Source organism: Podarcis cretensis, assembly GCF_951804945.1.
Source record: "Podarcis cretensis genome assembly, chromosome: 2".
NCBI classification, from domain to species: domain Eukaryota; kingdom Metazoa; phylum Chordata; class Lepidosauria; order Squamata; family Lacertidae; genus Podarcis; species Podarcis cretensis.
In genome coordinates, this window is record NC_137171.1 from 604,637 (window position 1) to 618,631 (window position 13,995).

Consider the following 13,995-nt stretch of genomic DNA (forward strand, 5'->3'; position numbering starts at 1 on the left):
ATGTGGGAAATCAGAATCAGAATGGTTTAGGATGCAAGTAACACCTTGTGGACTTAACAACAAAATGCATTTATTCCCTCTTCAGGCTAATGGCAGCTGGCAGGATGCTACTACCCCTTCATCAATCACTTCACCTGCCGGAGATCCCGGAAGCATTAATTCAGATGCGTCTAATTAAATTTTTTAGGACCTGTTGAGGAGAGGAAAGAGGTCGTTAGTGTAACTTGTCAATGTTGCTCTTTTTTTGCCAATACTTTTGATTCTACAACTTGACACACACAGCTAATTACCTCAGACAAAAGAAAAAGAAAAAAGAAAACCAATAGAAGATTGTGATTATATATGGACACCTCTCTACCTCTCGGCATGATGTGCTTGAGTCTTCTGGCTTCTGCCCTTTGGATTTTAAAGGAACTGGCTTCATTTACCAAACCAAATTCCTTTTTTAAAAAGAAATATCACTTTTATGCTTACAAGTCTGAAAGTGTTTCTCCAATGAACTTTGGAATTTGTCTCCATTTTTCCAATTTAAAAAAATAGCAACTGATTTTAATTTCTATGTGTTTTTATTATAAAAATTCTGTTCTAGATGCTAGTTACTAACAAATAGCCCCTCTTGTATTGTAATTGTATGCGTTCTCTGTATTGTAATTTTGTATAGGAAGGCTTTTTCTTTGAACTCATTAACCAGAACAGGCCATTGCTTTACCAAAATGATTGTTGGACTTTGCTCTCGAATAGAAATTTCATCTTCTGTGTCACTCTCATGTAGTTCTAATTTAATGTCTTAGAGTAAACACAGACTTCCTTGTGAATAGATTTTTGTGCATTTAGAAAAATGTTAATAGCAAAGTCCACCACTTTCAGTTGAAATTTTATCAAAGAATAAACTTCCAAAGTCCTTTTTTTCCTTTCTGCCTCTTTCGAAGCCTTCCTTCATGTTTGTCAGCTAACAGCTTCCTGGCAGGTGGATGAAGAAAAGAAGGAAATATTTTGCCCTATAAACAAATATAGTTACCTATGAAGGTGCTTGGACAGATGAAGGTACCGTTGTTCCTGTGTTATGACATATGGGCGAAAACAGAAGCAACATTTGGTAGAGCAGTAGAGCGTTTGCTTCAAACCTCTCTTTCTTTTGGAAACTGAGCTCTCGGGATGCTTGTGGGGAAATGATTCTGAACGCTTGTAGCAAAAGCTCACTGGATGGTGCTGTTTTGCTGGCACCCAGAAGCCTCCCCTATATCTGTAGCAGAATCCTGCATGTAACTTTATAAAGAGATATTTTATGAATGTGATGAAAGCCTAGATAACCATCTCTGCGATGATTAAAAAAATTAACAGCCAGTCTGCCTAAAACTAGTAATCATGGCTTTCTAGTTAGGCCAAAATGGGAAAACGTGGTTAATTAGGTAACTTCCTGGTTTAATCATGAGTCATACAAAGGCTCTCACTCAGTTTGCAGGTAAAAGGCTTGTTCATATCTCTACTTACTAAGCTGAGATATGACTGCAGACTAAATATGACACCCATTTTTACCCTATGACCAGTCAGTCTTAAAAGAAGCATATGTTACCAGGGAGAGACTAAATAGTTATGTCTTCATGTGATGTTTTATTGTTTTACTGTTCATTGCGTTTCTTAAAACACCTTATGCCAAGGCAGCTTGCAGAAAATAATGCAAAATTTAAAATGCAGAAACAAGGAACAACGTAATAGTAAAAAAGCATCCATCCCATAAATGCCTATATCTCGGCACAGCAGCCAGCCAACAGTGCCAAACAGAAAGATAACACATAAAAGCCAACAGATACTGTCATGTTCCATCAAATGCCTGGGACCAGAGAAAGGTCTTGTATCTGCACCCAAAAGTTGTTAACGCTCGTGCCGGACAGCCTCACCATGGCAAGCGTTCCATAGAGTGCACCACCAAAAGAGCTCTTCTCCCTTGTCACCTCCCTGTGAGCATCTCTTAGGACACTCAGAGGCTCTTTCTTGGCTGACCACTGCAAGGTTACATGTAGGATCATATCTGGAGAGGTGCTCCAGCAAACACAGAGGGCCTGAGCCATGCAAGGTTCTCCCAAGTTAAAATCAGCACATTGAATTAGGCTTGGAAACATGTGCAGAGCTAGTGCAGCCGGACCAGAGCCAGGGTAACATGATCATACTATTTGGCCCCAGCATTCTGCACTAGCTGTGGTTTCTGAACTCTTCAGAGGCAGCTCCAGACATGGTGCATTGTAGAAGTTACTAGAGAGTAATCATTGAAATCCAGTTATCCTTAAGAGACTAACTGGACCACCAGCTGAAGCGTGTGGGATGCATTCTACATTGTGAAGCTGCCTGTATCTTCATTGACAACATTGGATTTAGGAGAACTCCCAAGCCATGTTACAGATAGGTAGCCGTGTTGGTCTGCCATAGTCAAAACAAAAAAAATTCCTTCCAGTAGCACCTTAAAGACCAACTAAGTTAGTTCTTGGTATGAGCTTTCGTGTGCATGCACACTTCTTCAGATACACAGTGTATCTGAAGAAGTGTGCATGCACACGAAGAAGTGTGCATGCACACAGTGTATCTGAAGAAGTGTGCATGCACACGAAAGCTCATACCAAGAACTAACTTAGTTGGTCTTTAAGGTGCTACTGGAAGGAATTTTTTTTTTTTTCCCAAGCCATGAACATCTTTCTTTCAAGGTAGTGCAACCCCATCAGGAAGTGGCTGATGTTAAAGTATGTCTCTTGCCCCACCCCTGAAGTTGTTGTTGTTGTTTAGTCGTTTAGTTGTGTCTGACTCTTCGTGACCCCATGGACCAGAGCACACCAGGCACTCCTGTCTTCCACTGCCTCCCGCAGTTTGGTCAGACTCATGTTTGTAGCTTCGAGAACACTGTCCAACCATCGTCCTCTGTCGTCCCCTTCTCCTTGTGCCCTCCATCTTTCCCAACATCAGGGTCTTTTCCAGGGAGTCTTCTCTTCTCATGAGGTGGCCAAAGTATTGGAGCCTCAGCTTCACGATCTGTCCTTCCAGTGAGCACTCAGGGCTAATTTCCTTAAGAATGGAGAGGTTTGATCTTCTTGCAGTCCATGGGACTCTCAAGAGTCTCCTCCAGCACCATAATTCAAAAGCATCAATTCTTCGGCGATCAGCCTTCTTGATGGTCCAGCTTTCACATCCATACATCACTACTGGGAAGACCATGGCTTTAACTATACGGACCTTTGTTGGTAAGGTGATGTCTCTGCTTTTTAGGATGCTGTCTAGGTTTGCCATCGCCTTTCTCCCAAGAAGCAGGCGTCTTTTAACTTTGTGACTGCTGTCACCATCTGCAGTGATCATGGAACCCAAGAAAGTAAAATCTCCCACTGCCTCCATTTCTTCCCCTTCTATTTGCCAGGAGGTGATGGGACCAGTGGCCATGATCTTCGTTTTTTTGATGTTGAGCTTCAAACTATATTTTGCGCTCTCCTCTTTCACCCTCATTAAAAGGTTCTTTAATTCCTCCTCACTTTCTGCCATCAAGGTTGTGTCATCTGCATATCTGAGGTTGTTGATATTTCTTCCGGCGATCTTAATTCTGGTTTGGGATTCATCCAGCCCAGCCTTTCGCATGATGAATTCTGCACATAAGTTAAATAAGCAGGGAGACAATATACAGCCTTGCTGTACTCCTTTCCCAATTTTGAACCAATCAGTTGTTCCATATCCAGTTCTAACTAGCTTCTTGTCCCACATACAGAGTTCTCAGGAGAGAGATGAGGTGATCAGGCACTCCCATTTCTTTAAGAGCTTGCCATAGTTTGCTGTGGTCGACACAGTCAAAGGCTTTTGCATAGTCAATGAAGCAGAAGTAGATGTCTTTCTGGAACTCTCTAGCTTTCTCCATAATCCAGCGCATGTTTGCAATTTGGTCTCTGGTTCCTCTGCCCCTTCGAAATCCAGCTTGCACTTCTGGGAGTTCTCGGTCCACATACTGCTTAAGCCTGCCTTGTAGAATTTTAAGCATAACCTTGCTAGCGTGTGAAATGAGTGCAATTGTGCGGTAGTTGGAGCATTCTTTGGCACTTCCCTTCTTTGGGATTGGGATGTAGACTGATCTTCTCCAATCCTCTGGCCACTGCTGAGTTTTCCAAATTTGCTGGCATATTGAGTGTAGCACCTTAACAGCATCATCTTTTAAAATGTTAAATAGTTCAGCTGGAATATCATCACTTCCACTTGCCTTGTTATTTGCAGTGGTTTCTAAGGCCCATTTGACTTCACTCTCCAGGATGTCTGGCTCAAGGTCAGCAACCACACTACCTGGGCTATACGAGACATCCATATCTTTCTGGTATAATTCCTCTGTGTATTCTTGCCACCTCTTCTTGATGTCTTCTGCTTCTGTTAGGTCCTTTCCACTTTTGTCTTTTATTATGGAAATCTTTGTTTGAAATGTTCCTTTCATATCTCCAATTTTCTTGAACAGATCTCTGGTTTTTCCCATTCTATTGTTTTCCTCTATTTCTTTGCATTGCTCGTTTAAGAAGGCCTTCTTGTCTCTCCTTGCTATTTTTTGGAAATCTGCATTCAATTTCCTGTATCTTTTTTTTTTTAATAATATTTATTGGTGTTTCAAAAAGTTACAAGAATAAAAAAGAAAGAAAAAGAAAAAACAGAAAATACAAAATACAGAAAAAAACAATTAAAAACAAATCCATCTTTCCGTATCTTATCTATCATTTGCTTGTTTCCTTGACCTCCTCACACCTCCCTTTTTTGTAATCTAGTTCATTAGTTGTTTCAGCTAATCCTTTCCTTCTTTGTTTTTATTTTACTAATTTATCTTAATATATTGTAACTTTACATTCTGACCTGTTAAAAATCCATTTTTACTTAATCCTTTATAACATTACTGCTAAAACCACATAGCTTCATTCCAGCATCCTTCTAACATTCCTTAATTTTACAATGTTTCTGTAAATACAGTGGTGCCCCGCAAGACGAATGCCTCACAAGACGGAAAACCCGCTAGAGGAAAGGGTTTTCCGTTTTGGAGGTGCTTCGCAAAACGAATTTCCTATGGGCTTGCTTCGCAAGACGAAAATGTCTTGCGAGTTCCTGCGGGGTTTTTTCCCTTCCCCCCCTTTTTCTAAGCCGCTAAGCCGCTTATCAGCTGATCCGCTAAGCCGCTAAGCCGCTTATCAGCTGATCCGCTAAGCCCCTAAACCGCTAATAGCGCTAATCCACTAAGCCGCTAATGGGCTTGCTTCGCAAGATGAAAAAACCGCGAGACGAAGAGACTCGCGGAACGGATTCTTTTCGTCTTGCGAGGCACCACTGTAGACTTTAAATTTCTTCCAGTCTTCTTCTACCGACTCTTCTCCCTTGTCTCGCATTCTGCCAGTCATTTCCGCCAGTTCCATGTAATCCATCACCTTCATCTGCCATTCTTCCCGGGTGGGTAGATCTTGTGTCTTCCAATACTTTGCAATAAGTATCCTTGCTGCTGTTGTAGCATACATAAAAAAAATTTCTATCCTTCTTTGGCACCAATTGGCTGACCATGCCCAGCTCTGGTTTCTTCAGGAAGGTATATTTAAATACCTTTTTCATTTCATTATAGATCATCTCCCAGAAAGCCTTAATCTTTGGGCACGTCCACCAAAGGTGAAAGAATGTTCCTTCAGTCTCTTTACATTTCCAACATTTATTATCAGACAAATGATATATTTTAGCAAGCTTGACTGGTGTCATGTACCACAATTTCCTGTATCTTTCACTATCTCCATCACATTTTGCTTGCCTTCTCTCCCCCGCTATTTGTAAGGCATCGTTGGACAGCCACTTTGCTTTCTTGCATTTCCTTTTCATTGGGATGGTTTTAGTTGCTGCCTTCTGTATAATGTTACGAGCCTCCATCCATAGTTCTTCAGGTACTCTGTCCACCAAATCTAAATCCTTAAACCTGTTCCTCACTTCCACTGGGTATTCATAAGGGATTTGACTTAGATTGTATCTTACCGGCCCAGTGGTTTTTCCTACTTTCTTCAGTTTAAGCTTGAATTTTGCTATAAGAAGCTGATGATCTGAGCCACAGTCAGCTCCAGGTCTTGTTTTTGCTGACTGTATAGAGCTTCTCCATCTTTGACTGCAGAGAATATAATCAATCTGATTTCGATTCTGCCCATCTGGTGATGTCCATGTGTAGAGTCGTCTCTTGTATTGTTGGAAAAGAGTGTTTGTGATGACCAGCTTGTTCTCTTGGCAGAACTCTATTAGCCTTTGCCCTGCATCGTTTTGAACTCCAAGGCCAAACTTGCTAGTTGTTCCTTTTATCTCTTGACTCCCTACTTTAGCATTCCAATCCCCTATAATGAGGAGAACATCCTTCTTTGGTGTCATTTCTATCAGGTGTTGTAAGTCTTCATAGAATTGGTCAATTTCAGTTTCTTCAGCACCAGTGGTTGGTGCATAAGTTTGGATTACTGTGATGTTAAAAGGTCTGCCTTGGATTCGTATCGAGATCATTCTATCATTTTTGAGATTGCATCCCAGTACAGCTTTTGCCACTCTTTTGTTGACTATGAGGGCCACTCCATTTCTTTTACGGGTTTCTTGCCCACAGTAGTAGATGTGATGGTCATCCGAACTGAATTCGCCCATTCCCGTCCATTTTAGTTCACTGATGCCCAGGATGTCAATATTTATTCTTGCCATCTAATTTTTGACCACATCCAACTTACCAAGGTTCATGGTTCTTACATTCCAGGTTCCTATGCAATATTTTTCTTTACAGCATTGGACTTTCCTTTCGCTTCCAGGCATATCCGCAACTGAGCGTCCTTTCGGCTTTGGCCCAGCCACTTCATCAGCTCTGAATCTACTTGTACTTGTCCTCCGCTCTTCCTCAGTAGCATGTTGGGTGCCTTCCGACCTGAGGGGCTCATCTTCCAGCGTCATAACTTTTATATGCCTGTTGTCTTTGTCCATGGAGTTTTCTTGGCAGGGATACTGGAGTGGCTTGCCGGTTCCTGCTCCAGGTGGATCACGTTTGGTCAAAACTTTCCACTATGACCTGTCCATCTTGGGTGGCCCTGCACGGCATAGCTCATAGCTTCTCTGATTTATTCAAGCCCCTTCGCCACGGCAAGGCAGTGATCCATGAAGGGGCACCCTTGAAGTAAAGGTAAAGGTAAAGGTACCCCTGCCCGTACGGGCCAGTCTTGACAGACTCTGGGGTTGTGCGCCCATCTCACTCTAGAGGCCAGGGGCCAGCGCTGTCCGGAGACACTTCTGGGTCACGTGGCCAGCGTGACATCGCTGCTCTGGCCAGAGCCAGAGCCAGAGCCGCACACGGAAACGCCGTTTACCTTCCCGCTGGTAAGCGGTCCCTATTTATCTACTTGCACCCGGGGGTGCTTTCGAACTGCTAGGTTGGCAGGCGCTGGGACCGAGCAGCGGGAGCGCACCCCGCCGCAGGGATTCGAACCGCCGACCTTTCGATCGGCAAGCCCTAGGCGCTGAGGCTTTAACCCACAGCGCCACCTGCGTCCCCCCATCCCTGAAGTAGCTCCCTGCAAATGGAAGGGTGCTGAGTCTCAGCAAATGTATAGTCCTCAGCCTCAGAAGTTGAACTACCTGGACCAGTTGTCAGTCACAGAGTTGCTTAAGGTGGAGCAGAGGCAAAATGGAATTCAGGTCACAGAATCATAGAATTGCAGAGTTGCAAGGGACCCAGGGGTCATCTCAGCTTTCCTCTAAGGGGCACAAAAACGATACAAGTTTGATTGGGATTGTACATCAATTGCAACAAAATGTTTTCTTTCAGGGATTGGCTTTTTGTTTGCGTGCTCAATTAGAATCTTGGTCTCTTAAAATTTTCTTGAAAACTGGGTGTGGCAGAAAGCCTGTGTTTTCATCTTGTTAAAACATATTTGTTCTACAGGACTCTCTGATGTTGTGCATCTTGATCTCCTCTACAGCCAGTGTGGTGTAGTGGTTAAGAGCGGTAGACTCCTAATCTGGGGAACCGGGTTCGTGTCTCTGCTCCTCCACCTGCAGCTGCTGGGTGACCTTGGGCCAGTCACACTTCTTTGAAGTCTCTCAGCCCCACTCACCTCACAGAGTGTTTGTTGTGGGGGAGGAAGGGAAAGGAGAATGTGAGCCGCTTTGAGACTCTTTAGGGTAGTGATAAAGCGGGATATCAAATCCAAACTCCTCCTCCTCCTCCTCCTCTTCTTCTTCTTCTTCTTTGTATGTGATAGTTGTCATACAGGTCATGGTTACGTTTTAGGATTACATGGACTTACATCTTTCAAGGCTAAGACCAGCAGAGATTCCTTCATCCATAGAATGTGTTGCAACTACACAGCCTCCAACAGGCCCCATGGACCAGATATATAGACTAGATGCATCTAGTCACTGATGCCAATCTATAGCTACTGGGACATGGAGATATGAAAATGTTTCTTTGCTGCATAAGCTTCTAATGAGAAGCTAATGAGAAAAATGAAAATTGGATGAAGGAAATCTTAATTGTTTTCTGACCCTGAGTCCTATAACCAATGAGACGGAAACATGGAAGGTGCCAGGGTGGCTATCTAAAGAACTTTTAACTGAGTTAAGATTAAAAAAGGATGTGTACAAAAAATGGAAAAGGGGGGAAACCACCAAAGAGGAATTCAAACAAATAGCCAGCACGTGTAGACACAAAGTCAGAAAAGCTAAAGCACAGAATGAACTCAGGCTTGCTAGGGAGGTTAAAAGCAACAAAAAAGGCTTTTATGGGTATGTTCGTAGCAAAAGGAAGAACAAAGAAACAGTGGGGTCACTCAGAGGAGAAGATGGTGAAATGCAAACGGGACACAGAAAGGGCTGAACTCCTCAATGCCTTCTTTGCCTCAGTCTTCTCTGATAAAGAAAACAATGCCCGACCTGAAGAATTTGGAGCAAATGATTCAGCAGAGGAAACACAGCCCAGAATAACTAAGGAGTTAGTACAAGAATACTTGGCTAGTTTAGATGTATTCAAGTCTCCAGGGCCAGATGAACTGCATCCAAGAGTATTAAAAGAACTGGCAGATGTGATCTCAGAACCACTGGCAGTCATTTTTGAGAATTCCTGGAGAACAGGCGAAGTCCCGGCAGACTGGAGGAGGGCAAATGTTGTCCCTATTTTCAAAAAGGGGAAAAGAGAGGACCCAAATAATTACCGCCCAGTCAGTCTGACATCAATACCAGGGAAGATTCTGGAGCAGATCATTAAGCAAACAGTTTGTGAGCACCTAGAAAGGAATACTGTGATCACCAATAGTCAGCATGGATTTCTGAAAAATAAGTCGTGTCAGACTAACCTGATCTCGTTTTTTGACAGAATTACAAGCCTGGTAGATGAAGGGAACGCAGTGGATGTAGCCTACCTTGATTTCAGCAAGGCATTTGACAAGGTGCCCCATGATATTCTTGTAAAGAAGCTGGTAAAATGCAGTATTGACTATGCTACCACTCAGTTGATTTGTAACTGGCTGACTGACCAAACCGAAAGGGTGCTCATCAATGGTTCCTCTTCATCCTGGAGAAGAGTGACTAGTGGGGTGCCGCAGGGTTCTGTCTTGGGCCCGGTCTTATTCAACATCTTTATCAACGACTTGGATGATGGACTCAAGGGCATCCTGATCAAATTTGCAGACGACATCAAACTGGGAGGGGTGGCTAACACCCCAGAGGACAGGATCACACTTCAAAACGACCTTGACCGATTAGAGAACTGGGCCAAAACAAACAAGATGAATTTTAATAGGGAGAAATGTAAAGTATTGCACTTGGGCAAAAAAAATGAGAGGCACAAATACAAGATGGGTGACACCTGGCTTGAGAGCAGTACATGTGAAAAGGATCTAGGAGTCTTGGTTGACCACAAACTTGACATGAGCCAACAGTGTGACGCGGCAGCTAAAAAAGCCAATGCAATTCTGGGCTGCATCAATAGGAGTATAGCATCTAGATCAAGGGAAGTAATAGTGCCACTGTATTCTGCTCTGGTCAGACCTCACCTGGAGTACTGTGTCCAGTTCTGGGCACCACAGTTCAAGAAGGACACTGACAAACTGGAACGTGTCCAGAGGAGGGCAACCAAAATGGTCAAAGGCCTGGAAACGATGCCTTATGAGGAACGGCTAAGGGAGCTGGGCATGTTTAGCCTGGAGAAGAGGAGGTTAAGGGGTGATATGATAGCCATGTTCAAATATATAAAAGGATGTATATGAGGGCGAAAGGTTGTTTTCTGCTGCTCCAGAGAAGCGGACACGGAGCAATGGTTCCAAACAACAAGAAAGAAGATTCCACCTAAACATTAGGAAGAACTTCCTGACAGTAAGAGCTGTTTGACAGTGGAATTTGCTGCCAAGGAGTGTGGTGGAGTCTCCTTCTTTGGAGGTCTTTAAGCAGAGGCTTGACAACCATATGTCAGGAGTGCTCTGATGGTGTTTCCTGCTTGGCAGGGGGTTGGACTCGATGGCCCTTGTGGTCTCTTCCAACTCTATGATTCTATGATTCTATGAATCTAAGTTTAAACTCTTAGGGTAGCTGTTTCTTTCTATGAGTCATATTTAGTTTCTTATTATAAAGAGCTCTTTTAATACATCCTTCAAAATACAGAATGCACTGATGATTGAAAAGATGCCCAAGAACAGCTGTGAATACAGCTCATATTGCAGTTGGGAAATTATTTTAAAATCAAGCATGAGTGTAAGCTGTGTAATCTGATATACTTGGAAGCTGCCACCTTAATTTCAAGGAGGGGTTCTTAGCTAGCTGAAAGTGGATTTTCAATTGTGTAAAAGCCAGGATGTATTATTTAACACTGTGTTTGGCATTGTTTATAGAGACAGACAAGCAATATTTTAGAACTGAAAGTATTCCAATATTATAATTGCATTAATCCCTTTATACCCAGAAACCACCCGACACAACAGGACAACTTCAAAGCTATCCAAATCAACAAAATATATTGGTGACATGTTTCTAGATGAAATTTATGTAGAAAGTCCAGAGTCTATGTTCTGATACCACTTTCAGAAAAATGGCCTGGAGTACCAACTTCTGAGATTTCCAGACCATCCAAATTCACTAGCCATGCAAAACTAGATTGGATTGAAGCACTACATGATATAACTCTCACATAAACCATGTTCCAGGAAATTTATATTATTTACAGAAAAATGGCCCAGAAAGCTAACTTCCAAGCTATCAAAATGAACCCAATTGAAATCACATTGGACCAGATGGGAGTGATGTAGTAAGCCACAAAATCTACAGAAACCATGTTCTGTTTCCAGGCAAAATGTGTATTTCAGGAAAGGGACCTGGAATGCAAATTTACAAGCCATTCAAATAACTCTTATGTTGGAGCAAATGGGAATGATGCAAATCCTGCAAAACTTCAACAGAATCCACATTCAAGCACCTATTCCAGGCAATAAACTTTTTGATTATGGCTGCAACCCCAACTTCTGAGCTAACCCTGCCAACCCATTTGAGACATCACAGCCGTGAAGCTCCCTGGGTGACCTTGGGCTGGTCACTCACTCTTAGCCTAGCCTACCTCACAGAGTTGTTGCAAGGATGAAATGGAGAGGGGACACTCTAAGCCATCTTGAGCTCCTTGCAGGAAAAGGTGGGATACAAAGACAGACAAGAATACAGTGGTCCCTTGGTTCTCAAACGCCTTGGTATTCAAACAATGAGGAACCCAAACTCTGCAAACTGTAAGTGTTCTGGTTTACGAAATTTTTTTCAGAAGCCGAACATGCTCCGTTTTGAGTGCCACACTTCCGGTTTGAGTGTTACGCTTCTGATTTGAGTGCCATGCTTCCATTTTGAGTGTTGTGCTGCGGTCTGTCTGTCTTTGCTATTTATTTTGCATTTTTATTTCTGCGGCTCTTTTTGTTTTTGTGACAATGTGGAGCCCAGTTCAACTACTGATTGATTGATTGTGTGACTGTATTATTGCTTTCATTTTATGGATCAGTGGTCTCATTAGATAGTAAAATTCATGTTAAATTGCTGTTTTAGGAGTTGTTTTTAAAAGTCTGGAACTGGTTAATCCATTTTGCATTACTTTCTATGGGAAAGCACGCCTTGGTTTTGGAACGGACTTGTGGAACGGATTAAGTCTGAGAACCAAGGTACCACTGTAGCTGATGGGATTGGTGCAGTAAGATCCCAAACTTTCACAGAATCCAGGCTTGCTATTCATTGTAGTTAAAGGATGAATCCAGAAAAATTGGCCAAAACAACAATGCGACTTGAATTTCGGGCGGTATTCTGCTATCAAGTTATGCTACTGAATGACCTTTACCTGTGTAATGTGATTTACGCACCCTCTCCCTGCGTCCCCCCTGAGGGTTGGGGGGATCCCCCTCCAGGCGCACAGGGAGAGGAAAGGGCAGGGAAGTTACATTGTGCAGCTGAAAGCTGCACTGTTATAATTCATTAGTTGAATAGCACCCTGGTTTGGGTTTCTTAGATGTTGCCATTCCAGGCATTTCCCCTGGAAAAACCTTTAGGCCCAGAACAGGTATTGGAATGTGGTTTTTGTGGAAGTTTTGTGGTTCACTGCATCCATCCTGGCCAGTGATGTGTGGCTGGTGAACTTGGCTGGTTTGGATAGCACCAAAATAGGCAGGCTGGACCCAGGAGGCAAACTGAGGCAGCTGCCTCAGGTGGCGGAATCCAAGGGGGTCCTGCTACCATGGATGAACAGAGATTTCTGGGGAGATTTCTCAGGGCTCTCTCAAGATCTCCTCTGAACCTGGAAGGTGAAGTGGAAGATGCACAACCCAGGTAAGTGAGGGGGGTGGTATCCTTTCACCTCAGGTGGTGAAATGGGACATCCTGTCCCTGGCCAGGCCCTTCTGCTCTGTTCTGGTTGAGCTCGGGTGTGATGGAGTTGATAAAAGAATACTGGAATGGTTCAGATTTAGGCTGAGAGGGAAGCGTAAGTAGATCAACCTGAGGTGTGTTTTATATGAGAGCCTCAACCATTCCTCTAATCTGTACAGTGGTACCTCTGGTTACGAACTTAATTTGTTCTGGAGATCCGTTCTTCACCTGAAACCGTTCTTAACTTGAGGCACCACTTTAGCTAATGGGGCCTCCCGCTGCTGCTGTGCCGCCGCCGCACGATTTCTGTTCTCATCTGAGGTAAAGTTCTTAACCCGAGGTACTACTTCCGGGTTAGCGGAGTCTCCAACCTGAGGTGTTTGTAACCTAAGGTACCACTGTACTGGTAATATTGGAATGCACTGCAAGGCTGTTGTCTTTCCCTTAAATCCTGGCCACTTCTGTGTTTGTTGCTATGTTTTGTTTCTGGGGGTGGGGGCAGGGGAGGAAGGGCAACGTGCATGACAACTACACTGAGACCCTCAATTTCTCATTTTCTGTTGGGAGCTCTTTATTTCCTCAGTTGGGCAGAGTGTTGACTTGTGGGGCACTTTGCAAGACACTCTGTTGGCAGAAGGGAAAAAAGGTCACCCCAAATCATCCTGCTGTCAGTTGATTGACAGGTCTGCTGCTTTGCCCACCTGTCAAACTTCGGGTGCAAACCTGGCTCCCGGCTGCCGGAAGTTCCTTTGCCCTGGGCGCGTCTGTGTGTTTTGCTGCACTTCCAGAGGCGGCGTGCGAACCTGCGCCTCGTGGGCTGCACAGCCCTGGCCTCCCGGTGGCCGTGGGGCGCCTAAGAGTATCTGGGAGCCCGGAGGCTCCTCTCCCTCCTCTGCAGCTCAGTCGGGGGCGGGTTCAGGTCCTGCCTGGCGGGGGGGGGCGCGGGCTAGATGGCCCCGGGCTCGGCGACTGATTCCACTTGAGCCCAGGCCCCGCCCCCCGCCCCCCGCCCCCCCGCTGCCTCTCTGGCGGGGGCCCCGCCTCCCTCTCGACTCGCCGCTTCTCGCGCCTTTCTAGCTCTACGGCTCCCAACCGCGCCCGAGGGGGCGGGGAAGAGGAAGACGCGCATGC

General features: G+C 44.2%; 1 protein-coding gene and 1 long non-coding RNA gene across 5 annotated transcripts in view; one reads left to right on the plus strand and one right to left on the minus strand.

Moving 5' to 3' along the window:
• PBX4 (PBX homeobox 4) overlaps window positions 1-911 on the plus strand; it is a 55,039-nt gene extending 54,128 nt beyond the window's left edge. For all 4 annotated transcript variants that reach the window (XR_013836377.1, XR_013836378.1, XM_079967846.1 and 1 more), the window contains one exon: window positions 86-911. Coding sequence is in view for 1 of the 4 variants with exons in the window: in XM_079967845.1 (XP_079823971.1) it covers window positions 86-178 (93 nt within the window). In the remaining 3 variants the exon portion in view is untranslated. The remainder of the gene's footprint in view (window positions 1-85) is intronic.
• On the minus strand, window positions 403-13,992 carry LOC307211348. Its single transcript, XR_013836391.1, has 3 exons — window positions 13,566-13,992; window positions 7,621-7,739; window positions 403-1,256 (listed from the first exon to the last, which is right to left on the minus strand). It is a non-coding gene; the product is annotated as an uncharacterized lncRNA (long non-coding RNA).
• Between the last annotated feature and the right edge of the window lie 3 nt (window positions 13,993-13,995).